Raw genomic sequence first — 18474 nt, 5'->3', positions numbered from 1 at the left:
TTCTTTCCGTCCCTCAATAGCAACACTTCCACAACATTAGCTGTGTGTGTGTGTGTGTGTGTGTGTGTGTGATAGATAAAGAGAGGGAGAGAGAGAAAGAGAGTCCCTCTACCCTCTTCCATCTCAGAGGATTGAGAAAGTTTTCAGTGGCTGCCTCTCTCAGCGGTAATGGATAAAGCGTGTAGTGGAAAGAAGAAGGGAGGGTCGGCCCAGGCTAGCTCTCCCTCTTATCCTTTTTCCCTCACTCCATCTCTCTCTCTCTCTCTCTCAGTATTACAGCTTCCACTCTCTTCATCCTCTCCTCCCACCCACACTTTAAAATCTGCAGTTTACAGTGTGCACTCTGTTTCTGTTTGATTTGATGAACTATAATCCTACCCTGGCTGGAGGTGTGTGTAAAGATATTAGAAGATATTTGATGCTGTTGGAGCACAACGCACTTCCTGTACATGCAACAAATTGTTTTATAGTGTCCAGCATCTGAAGAGGGGTGGTCTGCATGTGTGTGTGCATGTGCATGTGAGAAAGAACCTTTTTGGAGTAACTTAGATGTGCCACTAGAGTGCACTGTCATCAAAGTCTGTGCATCCAGAGAAGCAGATAGAGTGCAGTAAAGAAGCATATCAGTTTATCTATTTTGTTTTTGTCTGTTATTAAACCACACTAATTAGATATTAACCCATCTATGGGGAATGTGTGTTTTTTTATTTAATCTTATTTACTGGTCACTCAGTACGTCTATCACAATGCATATCATATCTAAATGTGTTCGTTTGAAATCATACAGGTAATAGTTGTTAGCAAACTAACCGCCTTTCTGAGTAATGTAAAGAAAGTGGAAATGTGACAGAGAAAAGGGGAAAAAAGAAAAGAGAAATGGAGCACAGCATTTGAACAACTAAGCTAAAGAGAGGGCAGGGGTGAATGAGAGACGGAGATGCTTTTGCATGCATGCATGGAGCATACCTCAAAGTAAAGCTCCCTTTGCTCTCTCTCCATCCATCTCTCTTTCTGTCTGCTGTCTCTTTCTCTATCCATCTATGAGAGGACTATTCCCAGTCTTGTCCTGAATGATCTCCCCCTCTCTATCTCTCTCCCTCTCTCTTTGTCTCTCTCTCTCCCTCCCTCCTACAGCTTGATTCAATATGAATGAGTCCCCCTGTCTCTTAAGCGGGGTGGGACGAGGGGGGGTTAGCTCCTCGATGAAGTCACGAAGCTATATCTGGAGCACTCAGCAAGTCCAACTATGTGCACACTCCTGTGTGCGTGTATGCATGTGTGCATGTGTGTGTGTGTGTGTGTGTGCACATGGGCTTGATTTGATGAAGTCATACGTCTATATCTGGAGCACTTTGTTTGTATGTGTGTGATGGTGAATGAGTAGGTGTGTGTGGTTCTCCCCTGTTTCCTCATCTCTTCCTTCTGTCTGTAATGCTCTTGCGCTATTTCTACTCTTTGTCTCCAGCGCTCTTTCTGCCTCTCTCTTGTGCCATTGGCTGAACAGCTTTGACTCTTCTTCTTTCTGCCTCTCTTTGTTTGTCCCGTCATTGCGGGGTGTTAGCCTTCCCTTTTTATCAGCTTCAGTAAGACAAGAGAGGGAAAGACAAACATAGCAGCAACTGAGGAAGAAGAGAGGATACCCAAGACAAACAGGGAGAGTGCAGGAAAAAAAAGAGTGGTGGTGCTTTTGAGAGAGAGTGGGGAATAAACAGAGCGATGGAGAGCCGGTGAGGGAGGAAGGGGCAGTGCATGCTTGCATGCTTTCCTGCTTGCACTGAGCAGGACACAGCAGGACTTTGTAGGAGACTCTTGGACTGGGCGAGCAAAGCAAAGGGACCCGACCGTAGAGGAAGATAGGGAGAGAAAAGGTGTAGCAGAGGGAAGACGAGGAGGAGGAGAGGGAGAAGCAGGGGGGAGGGGAAGGAAAGAGGGTGAGGAGAAAGGGGAAAGGAGCCCCAGAGGATTAAAACAAGAAGGGGAAAGAGAAAGGAGGCAGACGGGAAGAGATTTAACCCCGGGTACCACGGAGAAGGGGCTGTAGCAATGTCACCGTGGCGGAGGAGCTAACGAGGCAGGGAAGTAGTCGACTGTAACGGGGCGAGCATGTCTGCCTGTGTGAGTACCCCTATCTCTTATTCATTCACTCCTCTAGCTCTCCCCATCCAGCCATCCATCCCTCTACTCACAGTCATCCATTACTGCCTCTCTTTCTATCTCAACATCACCCCACATCTCTCTCCTCTCCTCTGTTGATTTCCAATTGCTTTGCTTGTGTGGAGGACACAACGCACAGCTTCCAGCCCTACTTTCAGTCATTAGCTTCCCCTTTATTTTTTCACTCATTTACTTCTCAGCGTCCTGCTCTGTGTTTGACTTCGAGCTGTCTACGTTACTCTCTCTCTCTCTCTCTGGCTCACTGTCAGGTGTGGGGATGCAGGCTGGCAGCAGCCAGAGTCACAGTGACATGAGCACGACGTTCAGGGAGCCAGATAAGAAAGAAAACTCATAAGAGTGGGGGGGAAGTAAAGAAAGAGAGATGAAGTAAGCAAAGAAGGGATTGAGAGACAGGATTAAAGAGTCTGGATATGCTGCAGGGATTTTTGAAAGTGTGTGTGTTACAGCTGGTTGATATAGCACTTGGTTTGTGTGTGTGTATTCTGCAGAACCAAAATATTGCTGCTTTTTTGACACACACACATTGAATTTGTTAAAGTGAGGATACACACCTAGGTGAAGGTGCGCGTGTGTGAGAGAACATGATAAATGCCTTCACTGTATGCATATGTGGCATTTCCCTCTCTCTCTCCAGCACAAGCAGAGGAGGAGGAGGAAAGTGGAGGATGAGGGATGAGCAGGGAAACACTAAGCGAAGTACAAAAAGCCAGAGTGAAATGATTTACAACATCAGGGGGCAGTTCCTGCTTGTTTTCTTGTCCTTGGCGTGTGACACTTATTAGGACTGAGACAACAGTGTTTCAAAGCTGTGTGTCCCTATGGTATACGCCTTTTAATAGTGTCTTTGTGTAGCCGTGCTGTCTGTGCATGTGCTTGCTGGTAGTGAAGTGAACTGTTGGTACACACATATCGGTCCACATTTCATTCATATTCATTAGTGGGCAGCAGTGGTGCTTATTCCCCCCAGGTCTCACTTATTTCCCCCCAATATTGACCTTCTGTGGACAGCTGTGGCATGTAGAAGAGAAGAGAAGAGAAGAGACACGCAAACCTCCAGTATCATTAATATTTTAATGCTGAACACACTCAAGCGATCACCTCCATTTATGTCAATGAAGTGAGTTTGCATGTGCATGTTTGGGCAGTCACTCTTCCAGCCCTTCCAGTCATGACTTGCTGATGTCAAAGCCCCTATAATCTTAATTAACATGCAAGGCCCCTCTGACAGCCCACAGGGACGGAGCCCGAACACCTAGACCCACTCGATAGACGACAGAGTGATTGATGGCCTTTCCTCCCCACTCCTGCTCCGATTTGACCAACCCTCTCTCTTTCCCCACGAGTCATCGCTCCCACACGTCAGCCCCTTCCATCTTCCCATAATCCATCTCTCCCACTTCTGCGCACACATACACACACCTCATGTCAGCATATGTCCACCCAGCCTCCCAGAAACCCTCCTTTTCTAAAGGGTCATTATGGTAGGAGCTGTGTCCCCGATCACTGTCCAGGTCAGAGTCATGTGTCACACAGACACAGAGAGAGAAAGGGAGAGAGACAGAGAGAGAGAGAGAATGACAAACAAAGACACTCAGGCATACAAAAACCTTAAAAGCACACAAATATTTCTTCTTTTTCTCTCATATTTGCTCTCTCTCCATCTCCCTCTCTCCCTCTTACATTAGCATTGTTAGGCACACCTGCTGTAATCCCTGTCTTCCTGACGGATTACTCCTCCTGTTCCTCCTATAGATTCCCTCCCTTGTCCCACCAGCCAATAAATCTCCTCCCGATAAACCCTCGCCGTTCCCGGCGGCATGAGGTGATGCTGATGTTCGCTGATCATACAGGGCTGAACACGGCAGGACGCTGGCGCAGTCACTGTCTGCCTGCAGTCCATCCATCTATTCAGACTACAGGCGGCAGAAGTGGGCACGGATTGTTTAAGCTGAATATATTTGAATACTCAACATGCTTGGAAGTGCTCAACGTCAGTTTCTGATGATGTCTTCTGTGGGGCAGCTGTGCCTAGCGGATTAAATGTATTACATGGTAAATTAATCTCCCCTTAGTTATTTCAGGATCAATATCACACTTTATTCAGTGTGTGTTTAAAGATACATTTATCACTTTTCATGAATAATTGTGCAGCTCAGGATCAGACTACTATGACTCACAAATAACTGATTTGCCAATAGTTGCATGTAAAAACTTTAACTAGTAAATGAATTTGAGTTGAACATATGCATGTCTTACTGGGCAAACTCGCCAGCAGCTGAAGATCATGTGATATGATCGAAAGATCCAGGGCAGCTAGGAAGTGTACCATAAAAACATTAATTTAACAACTAGAATGTTTTTATATGATTTGCTCAAGAGATATGTTGCCATTTAAAGGGTCAGTTCACCCAAATCAACGAACCTTTATACTTAACTTGTGTGGTGTCTAGTCAGAGAGACAGTATTTGCCCAGGCTTTTTGAGACTTCTACCTCCACCCAAATACAAAGTAATGATGAATGGAATTTAATTTCCAATTTAAAAAAAAAAGAGCTTTGATTGTTCACAGCAGAAATGTCAGAGGTGAAAATCTCAAATAAAACCATACTATTTACATGGAGGTGGGTGAGGAAAAACTGCTCTTAATCAATAAACCATATGGTATATTAAATGTCAGAAAGAATGCCTGTTGATTTGCTTAAGCCCAAATTAATACCTTCCTTTTTCTAATCCAAAACAGTCTAAAACCCCCAAATTGCCCATTTACCACAAAATAAGAAAAGACAAGCAGCTGGAACCTGGGAATGCTTGAATTCATTGACTAATCATTTGATTGATTTGAAAATATATTGTTTTTTTGTCAGTAAGGTGAACTGACCCAGATTTCAGCATATCTACTGTAAGAAGAATGAGATAGAGACTTTTAATTACTGTACACTGTGTGCATGAAACCTAATGATATATGGCACATGCAGCTAATTAGGTTACATGCATACAGTATGATCCAAACTGCACTGTGAGTAGAGCTTGGAATAACTCTACACTAGCTCAACACCAAATCCCTTCACTCTCCCACACACTCTCTTATCTCTCTCTCACACACATACACACACACACACACACACACACACACACACACACACACACACACACACACACACACACACACACACACACACACACACACACACACACACATTAGTAAGATACATGAATGGGGGCGTCTTCCTGAAGTGACATCTCACTGAAGCTTTGTCTCAGTTGAGAATATTGGCACTTGTGTACAAAATCACGCACACACGTGCACAACCACAAACATTCACTGACAAACTCACACACACACCCACATACACGCACGCACACTCCAGAGCAGTGTGATGTATAAATGATCAAGAGCGAAGAGAACAGCAGGACATCATCTTTCTCCCTCTCTCGCCCTCTCTCGCCCACCCAGGATCCCTCTTTCTCCCCCTCGTTCCCCACACTCTGTCTGTGTCTTTCCATCTCACCCACCCACCCACCAATCTCTGCTCTTAAATATGTAATGAAACACCACGACTGTTGACACATGGGTACTGTGTGTGCCTCCTCAGATCGTCGCCCCTCCCTCTCATATTTGCCTCTCTGCCACACCGAATGCTTGGAATTGGGTCACAACATAAACTGGGGTTGTGTGCGTTTCTCCCTTTTAGTTAAACACCATTTTCACCATCAGCTTTATAAATCTGTGCGTTTTCTTAGAAATGATGTGAAGGTACTGGGGCTAAATCAAACTGAGGCTTGTTTCTGCTGTAAACAACATCATGTGTCTGCTCAAATCACGCAGGCAGCGCCCTGTGCTGTGTACGCTGTTTAATACACTGTAGACAACAGTTTTATTTTTATTTCGACTTGATTTTGTCCTAGTTCTTTGCTGCTTCGGGCGATATTGGTGATAGGGTGTGTGTTTCTGTCTGTCTGCCTGTGAATGTGTATGTGGGCGCAGAGAGACAGGGAGGGTGTAATGCAAAGAGGGCCTCCTCCTCCTCCTTCGCTGTACCCTCTGGCCCTGGGTGCTCATTTTGCGGCTCATCTTGGTGCTGTAAACAAGTTTACGGCGTAGAGAGATAATTACGCACAGACATTTAACATTAGGCTTAATAGCTGTGGGCCATGACTAATTCACCAGGTCGCACAGGGGTTTACCCTGCTCAGTTGTCACACAGACTTTAAGCACTCCAGTGCCGCTGTGGATGGAAAAGGTTTTACTGGTGTTACTTTTAGTGAGTCCAAATTAACTTCAAAATCCTGCTTCATAGACACTTACTTTTTTTTTGTCATTGTGCCATTTTGGGTAATATCCTTTGGGAGATTTGGTTTCTTGCTTGACAGATGAGGAAATACTTTTCTTCTGATATATGTTATTATAAGTGTTTTAAGCACAGTGCAGGGGCTGGGAGGTGATTACCTTAGTTAAGCATAAAACCTGCAAGCCAAATTTCAAAAACACACCTTCCAACACCTCCAAAGCTCATTAGATAACACCATGTGGCCCGTTTGTTGAATCCATATACAAGCAAAAATGTAAAAATGTGTTTTAAGGGGAGATAGAGCTGTATCCATTTCCTGATGAACAATGGCTCGGTGCAGTAACTTCCCAAAACTTTCACTGTGACATTGCCAGGCAGCCAGTGGAGATGCTAAACATGAATGTTGGGCAGATAATTCATGTTGTTAAGAAACAATTCCAGCACACAGCTTCTGCCAAAGGCTATCATTTTTATATATATTTTTTTGTATTGATTCAGCCGATTGGCCTGATGTTAGGCTAGCTCTTTTGCCCTGATTCCAGTCTTTATGCTAAGTTGAGCTAAGCTATGCTAATTGCTTCCAGTTCCATACTGACATAACAATGGTATCAAATTTCTCACAAGATAGTTAATATGTTTATTTCCCATGATTTCAAATGACCAATTTGTAATCAGAGCCCTGTGAATACATCAGCAGGCCGATATTCACCTCAGAGGGCTTCACATGTACAATTTATGACAACGTCCATGTTTAGATTCTTAATTCAAATGAGGAAAAAAATTCCACACTAAAAAGGAACAAACTTTGGGAAGGAAGGAGGAAAGGAGGAAATCCTTTTTCAGAAAAGCTGTTGTGCATACAGAGTAGACAGAAGTAAGTACAAAGATGGAATATTAAAAGAGCAGTGAAATTTATTTTACTACTGTAAAATGTTCTGTTCAGTATATATCTTAAATACATAAGAGATCCTTCAAAAATGGTTTATTCATGTTGAAAATAAATGTTTACCAATAAATCATCACCAACAGCAGTATCAGCCTCAAAACTCCAGTGTTTGTCAGGCTAATTAAAACATTGGATATCTCAGCTTGCTATTGACACAACTGTAAATACGAGATAGTGGACACTAACATAACATCAATAGTGCAGTGCCGTAAAACTAAGCCAATATCTGTCAGCAGCTCTGTACAGTCCTGTTAATGGCACTTTGCATCTCTTCTTCTCTGGTTTTATCTTTGAGTTTTATTTGGCTTTTTATCACTATAATATACATTCCATTACAATAAAGTAAAATTAACATGAGCTACATTCACTGTTTCTTGCAAACACAATTATCAGCACTCAGGGGTCCAATTTTTTATAACTGTTTACTCACAGCGGTGCATTGCTATGTTCATTGATAATGGATAAATTTGCAGCAGAATACACGTAGATTATGAAGGCCCATCAACCGAATTTGAATTATTCAAAATAAAAACTAATTTGTAAGCTGTGTGAACAGAAACGTTTAACTTTTTTTAGCACTTAAAGGACGCTTTAGGGAGGATTTTCTTTTACTACTTCTTACAATATTACAATATGAACATTATTATTGCTGTCATTTTTATGTGTTTATATTGCCTTTGTACTGATTATATTACTCCACTTAAAAACATTGAGGAGCTTAGCTACACTGGGGATGATTTAACGCTGCGTCAGGTTTTTAAGTGAGCTTCTAAAACAAAGAGTCTCACACAACTGTTGCAAAAAGCAGCTTTTTAAAAGAGAGCAATTGGAGGGAAAGCTACTAAATATAAATATACCTCAAGGTGTTTTGTTATTCTCTTTACAGTATGATGAAAGGGCTTTCCTCTAAATCACCCACCAGCTGTTCCACTCCAGTGTTGCTCTCACTTGTCACAGTTCTGCGTTGAGTTTTACTATGAAACTGGATCAGATCTGCATCCACTTTGGACTGAAGCCAAAGTCACAAGACCATCTGCAATATACAGTTACCAGTTCAGTTGCAATCAATAAAATAACATATATCCCTTTACTCGCACACACACACACACACACACACACACTGTACACACCTGGCCCTCTCTGCCTCCCCGTCTACTTTCTGCTGACGGGAGAGTCACTAGAGCTTGCTCCTCAGACATTTCTAATCACCACTTGTCTGTGCAATTAGCGTATGCAAGTGCATTAGCATAGCGGTGGGCACTAAGCAGGCTCTCTGTAAAGCTGTTTGATAATTGAAGTCTGTGTGAAGTGTGTGTGATGCCACAGTGCTCTATGTCTCTCTCTATGTGTGTGCGTGTGACAGATGGTTTGGAGAGGACACGAGTCTCTGCTGAGTGATACTGGAAGCTACAGAGCAGAGGAAAGTACAGCAGATCAGGCTGGGGACTACTTACGTTTGTGTTGTTTTCACTGCCTCTTAGAAAGCCTGTTTTACTGCAGCAATTCTGGACACTTTATTTTATTACATCATTTAAGGACCTGAAGATGCATAGTTAGAAGTTACTCTCTATTTTCTCTGTAAAGGAACAACTTGAATTTAAATAACACGGTTTAATCTGTGAAAAAAGTGTTAGTGTGAGCATTACATTTGCAAATTGTAGCTAATGCCTATGGCGAAGAAAGAAAAGGGGGAAAAACATTACCAACACTTTTTACTGAGGTGCCTCCATTCCTGCTTCTGTTTAGTGTTTGCTGTTTTTATTTTACTGGAAGTATTTTTCTGTGTTAAATTGTTTACTACTGCCCTTTTACTCCTCGTAGTATGTGCAAGTTTAGCTACTCACAAAATATACAAAATAGCAATGTATTTTTCCTATGTACCCTAAATAATCAAATAATAAAGGATTGTATTTGATCCTCACATTTAAGATAACAAGTGTAAAGTGTTATGGTTTATGTTAAAGGAAAAATATAGGATGTTTTCAGGTTCAGATGAAAACAAAGTTGTTTTAAAATGTCAATGAGGGAAGAAACACATTGACAAAATTCTTAAAAGCTCTCCTGCTCATTTCTCAAGCAAAACATCATCTTGTCATCTCGGCTCATTATAGTTCCAAGCAGCATCAAACTTGGCAACCATACCTCAATCATGAGCGGGAAAAATTATTGGTCTTGTTTCGTGCAGAAAAACATTATGAGGGAGACAAAGACATCGACTTCACAATCAACCTCAGCATCAGTAGTCTGCAGTCTTTTTCATCGTAGCTTTTCACATTTCATTTTCCTACATTTGTCATTAGCGTATGATATATTTACATCCTATTTGGCGCCCTTTCATCACTGCAGGTATAAGAGATCTAAACATATAACTATGATAAAAAATATGTGGAAATGCATCAACCACTGAATATCACAAACTGAAACCATGTTTAAGTATGCAAAGGTGGGATTTTCCTTCAGCTGTACATGTGCTAATGTTACTACTACACTCTGCTGTTAGTATTCCTGATGGTGGGTGACTGATGTCAGAGCTGCAGACACTGACGATTCTGGGTGACTTTCTCAAACCCAGTTCACTATACATCTGCAGCCATGACCTCATTTAATCTGCAAGTTGTACGCACCCTCTCCTGCCGAGCCTGCCTCACAGCCATCAGGATCAAAGAGGGATTGGTAGTAGTGAGTCAGTCATCCTTTATTCAGCTCTGGAAATATGTGGAGCACAGAGAGAAAAAAAAAGAACACATGAGTAGTGGGAGTCTTGCTTTAACTCATCTTTCTGCTGTGGTGCTTTCATACCTTTCATCTCGTACCTCTTTTTACCTCTCTTTTTCCTCCCCGCCTCATCCTCCACCATCCAGCCCCCAGTGAATCTCACACCTCGCTTCCATCCCTCTCTGCTACACCCCAACCTTTTCATTTTGGCTTTCTGGTCTCCTGCTTTTATCACTCCCCTCCCGACATTTTATCTTTCCATCTTCTCTCCTCACTTTCCTGCCAAAATCTCTCCATACATCTCTGAGGTCTATGTGTCATTCATCTTCAGTTGTTGGTTGATTCACCGCCTGTCTGTCTCTTCCATGTGTCATCCCCTGTGGTAACTGAGGTCAGGGATGACTGCTTCTTAATGCCCAAGTAAGCCAACAACTCTCTCCTCTTTTTCCTCTCCATCTCTACAGTAAGCCGCAGTATATCTGTGAAAACAACCTGCATCCACACTTGTTTTTAGGTTGTTTTCACAAAAATCTCTGTCTACACTAAAATACTATTTCATTAGGAAATTTACTATATTCCTTCTTTTTCCTAATTTGGTTACAGCCAGCACGTAGACAGGTAGGGCACTGAGGTCATGTTCTTGGTAATATCGCCTGTCTTTTGTAGGAAAGAAATGAAAGTAAAATGAAAGGAATTTAATATTCTCCACCAGGAAATTACCATATGTATTACATACCTGGCACCAGTATATACAGTACAGAGCAGGAAATTTCAGACGAGTTAAATGTTTGCTTTTTTTAAGTGAGTTTGAGTTTGGTTGGTGGCCAATCAAAAATCTCTCAGGTGTGTGAAGTTCCACAAAGGGACTCTATTATTTCTACAGTATATATTTCTTGTCTACGACTCCGGCGCAGCTCGGTTACACTGCTGACTCTCAGCTGGTTAAATCTCCGTTCGGTCTCCTCTTGTTCTATTATCACCTACAATGTGTTTTACAATGTCATTTTCATACAGTTTTTGTTTCTCATTCAGACACCTGATTGATTATAAACCAGTGGTTTGATCACAGCTCATAAATGCTACCATTTAAGCTCACGAGTATTATTTGCACTCAGTAAACCTCCAGTTTATGCTTGTGAAGTCATCTGGCAAATTCAACATAGATATGATTTAATGAGGATATCGGCTTTGTATGATCGACTTTACTGACATAGTGAGCATAACTTTACTTAACTTTACATGACAGTACTGGAGGTTTTTGGGAGGCAAGAGTCTGTTCTGGGTTTGAATCAGGTCTGATGTTGTTCTTCCATTAGTAATAAAGCATTTGCAACACTAGTCTGACACTCACATGCAAATGTAGAAAAGAATGGCATGTAGTGTTAAGGTAAATGGAAAGCAGCTTTTGGGGCATTCGGAAATTTGACACCAAAAATCCAATTCCACCAAAGTGACTGGCAGTAAGAAAAGCATTGAGCCTGAGTTTGAAATGGAGCAGAAGGAGGTAGAATGAAAAGTAAATGGACTTGAAAATCCTGAATGAAATTCAAACAGAGAGAAAGAGATGCATTTTAACACAGCATGTGCCACCACATGTTCATGTGGCAAGTGAGAGCTTTTAGGCAACTTATACATGTGTTGATTTAGTCTCCATATGTCTGTGTGCGTATGTTTGTGCATGTGTGTGTTTGTGTTTGCATGTGGGCGACCACCGTCTGCTTGGAGAGAAAGTTGAAGCAGCAGCTCTGATGCTCTGCTCTGACTCTGAAGATTCTTGTTTGAAATAATCTGCCAGCTGCTACCATATACACACACACAAACACACACACACACAGAGTGCTTCTAAGTGGATCGTCAAAGAATCAAAGGCAGTTGATGTTTGAATTAGCCCTCTGTTCTATATTCAGCCTTTCCCTCCTTTGTAGTGTTCCTGATAATAGAGTGTCACAGACTATATGGAGGAGAGCGGCTGTGATGAGTTGCACTGTTGATATGAATCATTCTGTGTTGCATCGTTTGTCTTTTTTTGGGCTTCTCCTGTCGTGGAAAGAAAAGAGAGTGAGTAGAAGAGTGAGAGATGGAGAGAGCTGAGGAAGGGGAGAGGAAGATTAAAGAGCGAAAGCAAAGAGAAGGATGAAAGAGAGATTGAGAGGACGAAAAGGTGGAAGAAAATGGGGAAGAGGGGGTGGAAAGCTGCTGCAACAAGCTTGTGTGTGCGCGCGCGCGTGCATGCGTGCGTACGTGTGAGTATGTTGGCATATCTAATAGGAAAGGTGTGCTGTGTCATAATGTAGCAATGAAATGAAAAGTACACAGAACTGAGCTCCAGCGCACGCGAACACACACACACACACACACACACACACACACACACAGCATACATACACAGCATACATACACAGCATACATACACACACCTCACAGGAAGACCATGGTTGAGGTGAAAGAGCATTGTGTCTGTTCCTAACTCAGTATATTGTATTTATTAACATTGCTTGTTTTTTTCCTTTCTTTTTCTATCCTGACTTCTGCTCCCATTTTTCTTTTCCCTTTTCATCTTTTGCTGTAATGCAATTTTCTGATCCTTTTATTTTTTGTCTCTCAATTTTCCATCCCACTTTCTTCCGTAAATTCATTTATTCTTACGTACTTATTATTTACTATTTCCTCCACCACCCTCTTTTTTTCCTCATATTCCCCACCTTTCCCTCTCACTTCATTCTGCTTCCTGGGATCCAGAGAAAGGTAATCACTCTTCATGGTGTGCACAAGAGTGTGCGTGCTTCTTCCTTGTTTTCAGTAATCGTTGGCTCAAGACTCCCACCCCTCCCTGTGCAATCACATCTGTCACTTCAGGCATCAAATCAGCAGCTTTGCGTGGCCCAGAGTCACTGTTGCTCTTTACAGGAGTACAGCAGCAACTACTGAAGGTCTAAATCACTGATGTTAAATCATCAGCGAGCCAGACTGGCCACAGGCTATTTCCTATTAAGAGTTGCATGCTGTTTTATAGCATTTTGATGCCCCAGAGAGGGTACAAAAGTCATAAAAAAACCATTTGTAGTACGTGAGGCAAGGCCACTCATGCTGCTTTGGTGACACCCTGCTCAAATGTCCCTGAACGAAGCACGCTCACTGCATACATACACACACACACCACACACACACACACACATCCCATTGCAATTTCCTATCAGGCCACAGGCGTAGAGCATTATCGACCCAAAGTATGTGAGCACACAATTAAGCAGAGGAGACGGGCCGGATAATGGACTCATAAACACAAAGAGCCTGTTGTGATAAATGTTGGCTGTGTTTGCCATATTTCTGATTACGTCTGTGGGAGTGTGTGCATGAAGCTCTTCAGCTGCATGTGGTGACACTGCCGGCATCCAGTTGGCTTCCCTGCATGTCCCCACTCTCCATTTTGACTCTGCTTTTCAGTCATTTCAGACCGAGCTGTTAATGCATCCTCCTACCTTTTGTTCTGCAGCTTGTCTCACCTGTTAATGAGGAAGAAGTCTTTCATCTTGTGCATGTGTTTGTGTGTGCGTTGTATCTCCCAGATGTAGCTGTATTTCATCTCCCACCCACTCTCTACATAAAGTTTCTCTCTCAGTGGAACTTCCTCTCTCAGGCTCACCCTCACAATCACCAGTTTTCTCTGCCATGTGGCACCACTGTGAAGGGTTTGGCACATAGTTTCCTCAGTTTGACTCATGTATGTGCATATGTCCTTGTTGCTAAAATTGGCACCCACCATTTTCAGCGAGGGAACCGAGAAACCTGTTGTTTATGGAGCAACAGCACACAACATGTTAAAGGGGCTTTAAGTAAAGTCAAATAAAAATAAATCTTGACTGGTGTAGAAGGAATTGCAGCAACTTCAGCAGAGCCTATGGCAGCCTTTAAGTGACATAAATAATGAAGCAACATTTTCACAATAAATGAGTGAGCTAATTAGAGCAGAACTCCGACAAGAAATGTCTTGAGAAGAGGTAAATAAATCATGATGCAAAATGGGGAAATAATTTTGTGTTCATTTGCTTTTTTAACTTGTCTGAGAAACTTTTTGTTTTGCAATTAATTTTGCTGGTTCTTCTTTCCATTGTTGAACAGCTGAAAACACAAACGGGTGTAGAGAGGGGGCTCTGATGTTTGCAAAAAGACACCTCCTGACCACACACATAGAATAAAGAAACATCCACTCCAGTGGAGCAATTCTTGATGAGGAGAATGAGAATAAAATCACTGGGAGGGATTTTAAATTGAAAATAATCAAGACACTTCCAGATACTGTTGATAATACCAAAATTGAACCCAACAAATTGGCAATCATACCCACATATTGTCCCTAAGCTAGGTGCCCTAGAGATGTTTGAAGCCCATAAAGTGTTTAATCTTAATATGCAACAATGTCCAAAAGTGGCTCTCCAAGGAGTTATACCAGGAGGCTTTGAGAGGAAAACACTATTTGCTGAAAAAACGGCTTGTAGCAGCTATTCAGTACATTAAAATAAAGTGGATGAAACCTGACTTTCCCACTATATGGAATGAAGAAGTGTTAAGAGATGGAACAAAGGCAAAAAAAACATACATTAACAAAGAAATGGAATTCTGTGATGGGCCTGCAATTAGGTCATTTAGCATGTTTTGTATTTCAACCCAACTGTAAATAACCCACACTTATTATCTCCCATCTCCCCTATCAGACACACACATACTTACCTAATATTACATGTTAAAATAATTCCTCTCTCTTGTTTTGGTTTTATATTTTCATGTTTTTGTCCATGATGAAGTTAGACAGTGGAACAGTAATCTGTACATAAATTGCTCAGGCTGGATGTATAATGATTGTAAAGCTTGTGTTATGGGACAACAGAGATTCTTACTTACTGCCTCTTTAACAGAGCAAAATGTTTGTTATGTCTGCTGTGGAGATGCATGAAGGGATATCATGTTTGCTTGTGATAATCCTTGAGTGTCTTCGTCCGTGTTTCAGGGACTTTGCCTATGTGGCAAGAGACAAAAACACGCGGGTGCTGAAGTGCCACGTGTTCCGATGTGATACTCCTGCTGCAGCCATCGCCACAAGTCTCCACGAAATCTGCTCCAAGGTGGGTCTCATTAACTCCGCATGAATGAGCTTATCTGCCACTCCGAAACAAGCTATCAAGCTTTAATCAGGGTGACTAGTGAGGAGAGAAAAGAAAATCTTTTTTTCTGCTGATGCAGTTATTGAGAGCTACTTATTAAAGCTGCAACTTAGCTAGTTCTCTATGCATGTTACTTAAAAATGAAAAAAGCATGAGGGCAAAACACAGTGGCTGTAACCTGGCAAGATGTCCATTATCTTTCTGTACAGAAGTAAGAGCTGAGGAGCGAGACAGAGGAAGGTTAAGTTAAGAGCCTTTACGGCAAAGAGAGGAGATAAGATTCAGGTTGCAGAGTACATGCAGTATTTCTTGAAGAGTTTGCTGTGTGTGTGTGTGTGTGTGTGAGAGAGAGAGAAAGAGAGAGACAGAGAGAGAGAGAGAGAGCTGGTGGTGACAGTGTGTTAACCCTCTCAAGAACAGGAAGACCCCTGATCCTTAAAGGTGCAAAGCTGAGGTATCACCTCTTCTCCCAGAGCAGTTACTCTGCTTACTGCTATCTGCCTCCTGGTTACAGAGATTACTGCAGGTCCAACTGTCTTTGCACTTACTGATTGTACATTGAACAAACCTCACGTAGAGAAAATTACATTAAGAACCAGCGGTCAGTGGAGCTCTGTCTTTGAAAGTGGTTCAGGTGGCGTCTCTGAGTCAAGTAGAGTCTGAACTTTCATCACTGGAAGTAGCTTTTTTCTGAGACTCGATCATGGAGATCAATGATATGCTGAAGCCCTTTCAGTTTTATATAGCTCTGGTGGCGTCTCTGTTACTGGAGTAAACAGTATCAGAATCTGTGTCTTTTGAACCACTGGGGACTGAAACTCTGTCAAAGGCCACAGCAGTGGCTAAACCTTCATCATAGTCTTCATCAGAATCCTCCTCACTGGAACCAGCATTGCTTGAGGCTCCATCACACGAGTCAGTGCCAGCTAAAGCGCTGACACCTCCAGAGTCTGTCAGCTCTGGGAATGGGAATCCTCCCAGAAATCTGAGTGGTCCAGGGGCCAGACAGTCTGCATAAAAGCTGATGTCATTGGTCAGAAGTTAAAGCTCACCAGGACTGATTCTCTTTTTATCATCCAGATGAAACAACGATTTCTTCGACTTCAAAATGCAGCTTATCTTTGCACTTAATGATCTCTACTTTCTTCAGGTATCTCTGGATAAAGTCACTCTGCAGGTGATTCCCTGGCTGATCCAGGAGGTGCACATATCAATGACTTCAAGTATTGCGAAGCCCGAGGTTGAGTGTTCACACCAACCTTCACTTTGTACACTGGAAGGGTCAGTCAAAGACAATTGACGTCATCCTGATGGGAGGGTTTTTGAAGGATGTAACTACCCTTCAGGGCTTCTAATGCCACGAGCAGCTGGTGTGTATCAGGGCGAATTTCAGTGAGATACAATCACACATCTCATTTCAGGTCCCTAATGCTCCTGTCCAGCACCTCAAAGGGCGTGAAAGGTCTTCAGACTTCAGACTCAGAGTTTTTGTTCTCAGGATCAAAAGTCCTGACAGCTTCCACCATGTTCCATGTTTTTTTGAATGATGTAATCCTCTCTCTTAATTCTCTAAATTCAGACACTTGGCAACTATGCGAAAACATCCTTGTCCATTAAAATCCAATACAGACTTGCTGGAGAGTATTTCACACTTGTCTACCGTTTTTGTAGTCAAATGTTTCCAAATACCACCCAATGTCAATATAGATTCACTCTTCTTCTTGGTCTGAAGGTGACAGATTCTGACACCAAGTCTGGATCTCTGCAGGTCTGTTTGTGACATCATTCAGTTCTGAGTTCTAAAAGAGTTCTAAATTCTAAATTCTCTCCCTCATATCAAATATGATTCGATTTTTTTCTTAGTCTTTTGACATATATTATTTTTATCCTAAATCCTTTGTATCCTTTTTAGGACATTGCACTGACTTCCGTTCACTGTGAACAGCCTAACCAAAACATTAACATTAACTTTAACTATAACAAATTCACACTTTACCCTTACCCTTAACTAGAACCTAACAAATGGTGTTTTGCCTCATTAGGACCAGGCTTTGGTCTCCATGGAGTCTCCAGGAGTCTTCAGGACTGCTGGTCCCACACACACACACAGACACACACACACACACATACAGTACTCTGTACACAAAGAACAAACAGTGTGTCCTCTGGCCAACAGTGACCTTGTAAAGAATGAATCTACCTGGAACTACAGATCCTCTTCCTTAGAGACATGTTGACCCATTTAGAGTTTTTTTTTTCCATTAATTTCTCCTTATCGTCTACCCTAAATTGAAGGAAAAGTGTGTATCTACGTATCTGTATGTCTATGTGTGTGTGACCATGACTCTTCACGCCGCCTATTTTAAACATAGTGGCTCTACTGCAGCCAAGAAACTTGGTGACCTGAGTGTTGCAGCTGCGCAGCGGGCTGAGCGGGCTTCCTTTGTGTGTGTGAGTGTGTGTGTGTGTGTGTGTGTGTGTGTGTGTGTGTGTGTGTGTGCATGCCTCTTCTTGCGTGTTCCCCTGTGAGCAGAGGTGCAGACTCACCACGGACTTTGATTAATGACACCTACAATTAATCAAGTATCTGTAACAGGAAGAGTGCAGCAGCTCAGTGCAGGGGCCATGCAGACTGTTCAAGACTCTTTAAAGAGTGTGTACACTCCAGCAGAAGAGCAGAAAAAAGAAAATAAGAGTAAAAGATGGCTTTTTTTGAGACTGTTAAATTCAAATATATTATTTCAAAGAGAATGTTTTGAAATATAAGGCTGGTAATACTCAATATTTTTCTTATTATCACCCGTACTTTGATTTAGACCATATTCTACTCATACAATGAGCCCCTCACAAGATGGAGTAACATCCATTTTTGTCCAGTGCCATTGCACTTAGTGACACATTCCTTCATCACAATGAACATGGGTACTGTAGTTTATTTGGAGTCAGTCCCACATACACCAACTTCCTGCTGTAAATGCACTCACACCAAATCCACTGCAGAAAATAGTCCCTTTACTCCTGTTTGTGTAGCATTTGCTAATAACTAAAGTGCCCAGTTGTTTTAGGAAATTACCCTTTTAAAAAAAAAAAGAAAATATGTGTTTGTGTCCAGTTTGTGTTCAGTAGAAACAAAAGATCCTGAGACACTATAACACATCGTTGGTTTTGGTATTTTCATGGGCTTTGGTGAC

The 18474-nt window shown here is 42.1% G+C and overlaps 1 protein-coding gene across 1 annotated transcript in view; it reads left to right on the top strand.

The window, feature by feature from the left end:
- The window catches only part of LOC139207169 (amyloid beta precursor protein binding family B member 2), a 37442-nt gene that overhangs the window by 12257 nt on the left and 6711 nt on the right, over positions 1–18474 (top strand). The window contains exon 9 of the mRNA XM_070836813.1: positions 15130–15244. Coding sequence (XP_070692914.1) covers positions 15130–15244 — 115 coding nt within the window. The remainder of the gene's footprint in view (positions 1–15129; positions 15245–18474) is intronic.

Source organism: Pempheris klunzingeri, chromosome 9, assembly GCF_042242105.1.
Source record: "Pempheris klunzingeri isolate RE-2024b chromosome 9, fPemKlu1.hap1, whole genome shotgun sequence".
Taxonomy (NCBI): Eukaryota; Metazoa; Chordata; class Actinopteri; order Acropomatiformes; family Pempheridae; genus Pempheris; species Pempheris klunzingeri.
Note: the sequence above shows the minus strand (reverse complement) of the source record. Positions and strands in the feature narration are given on the sequence as shown.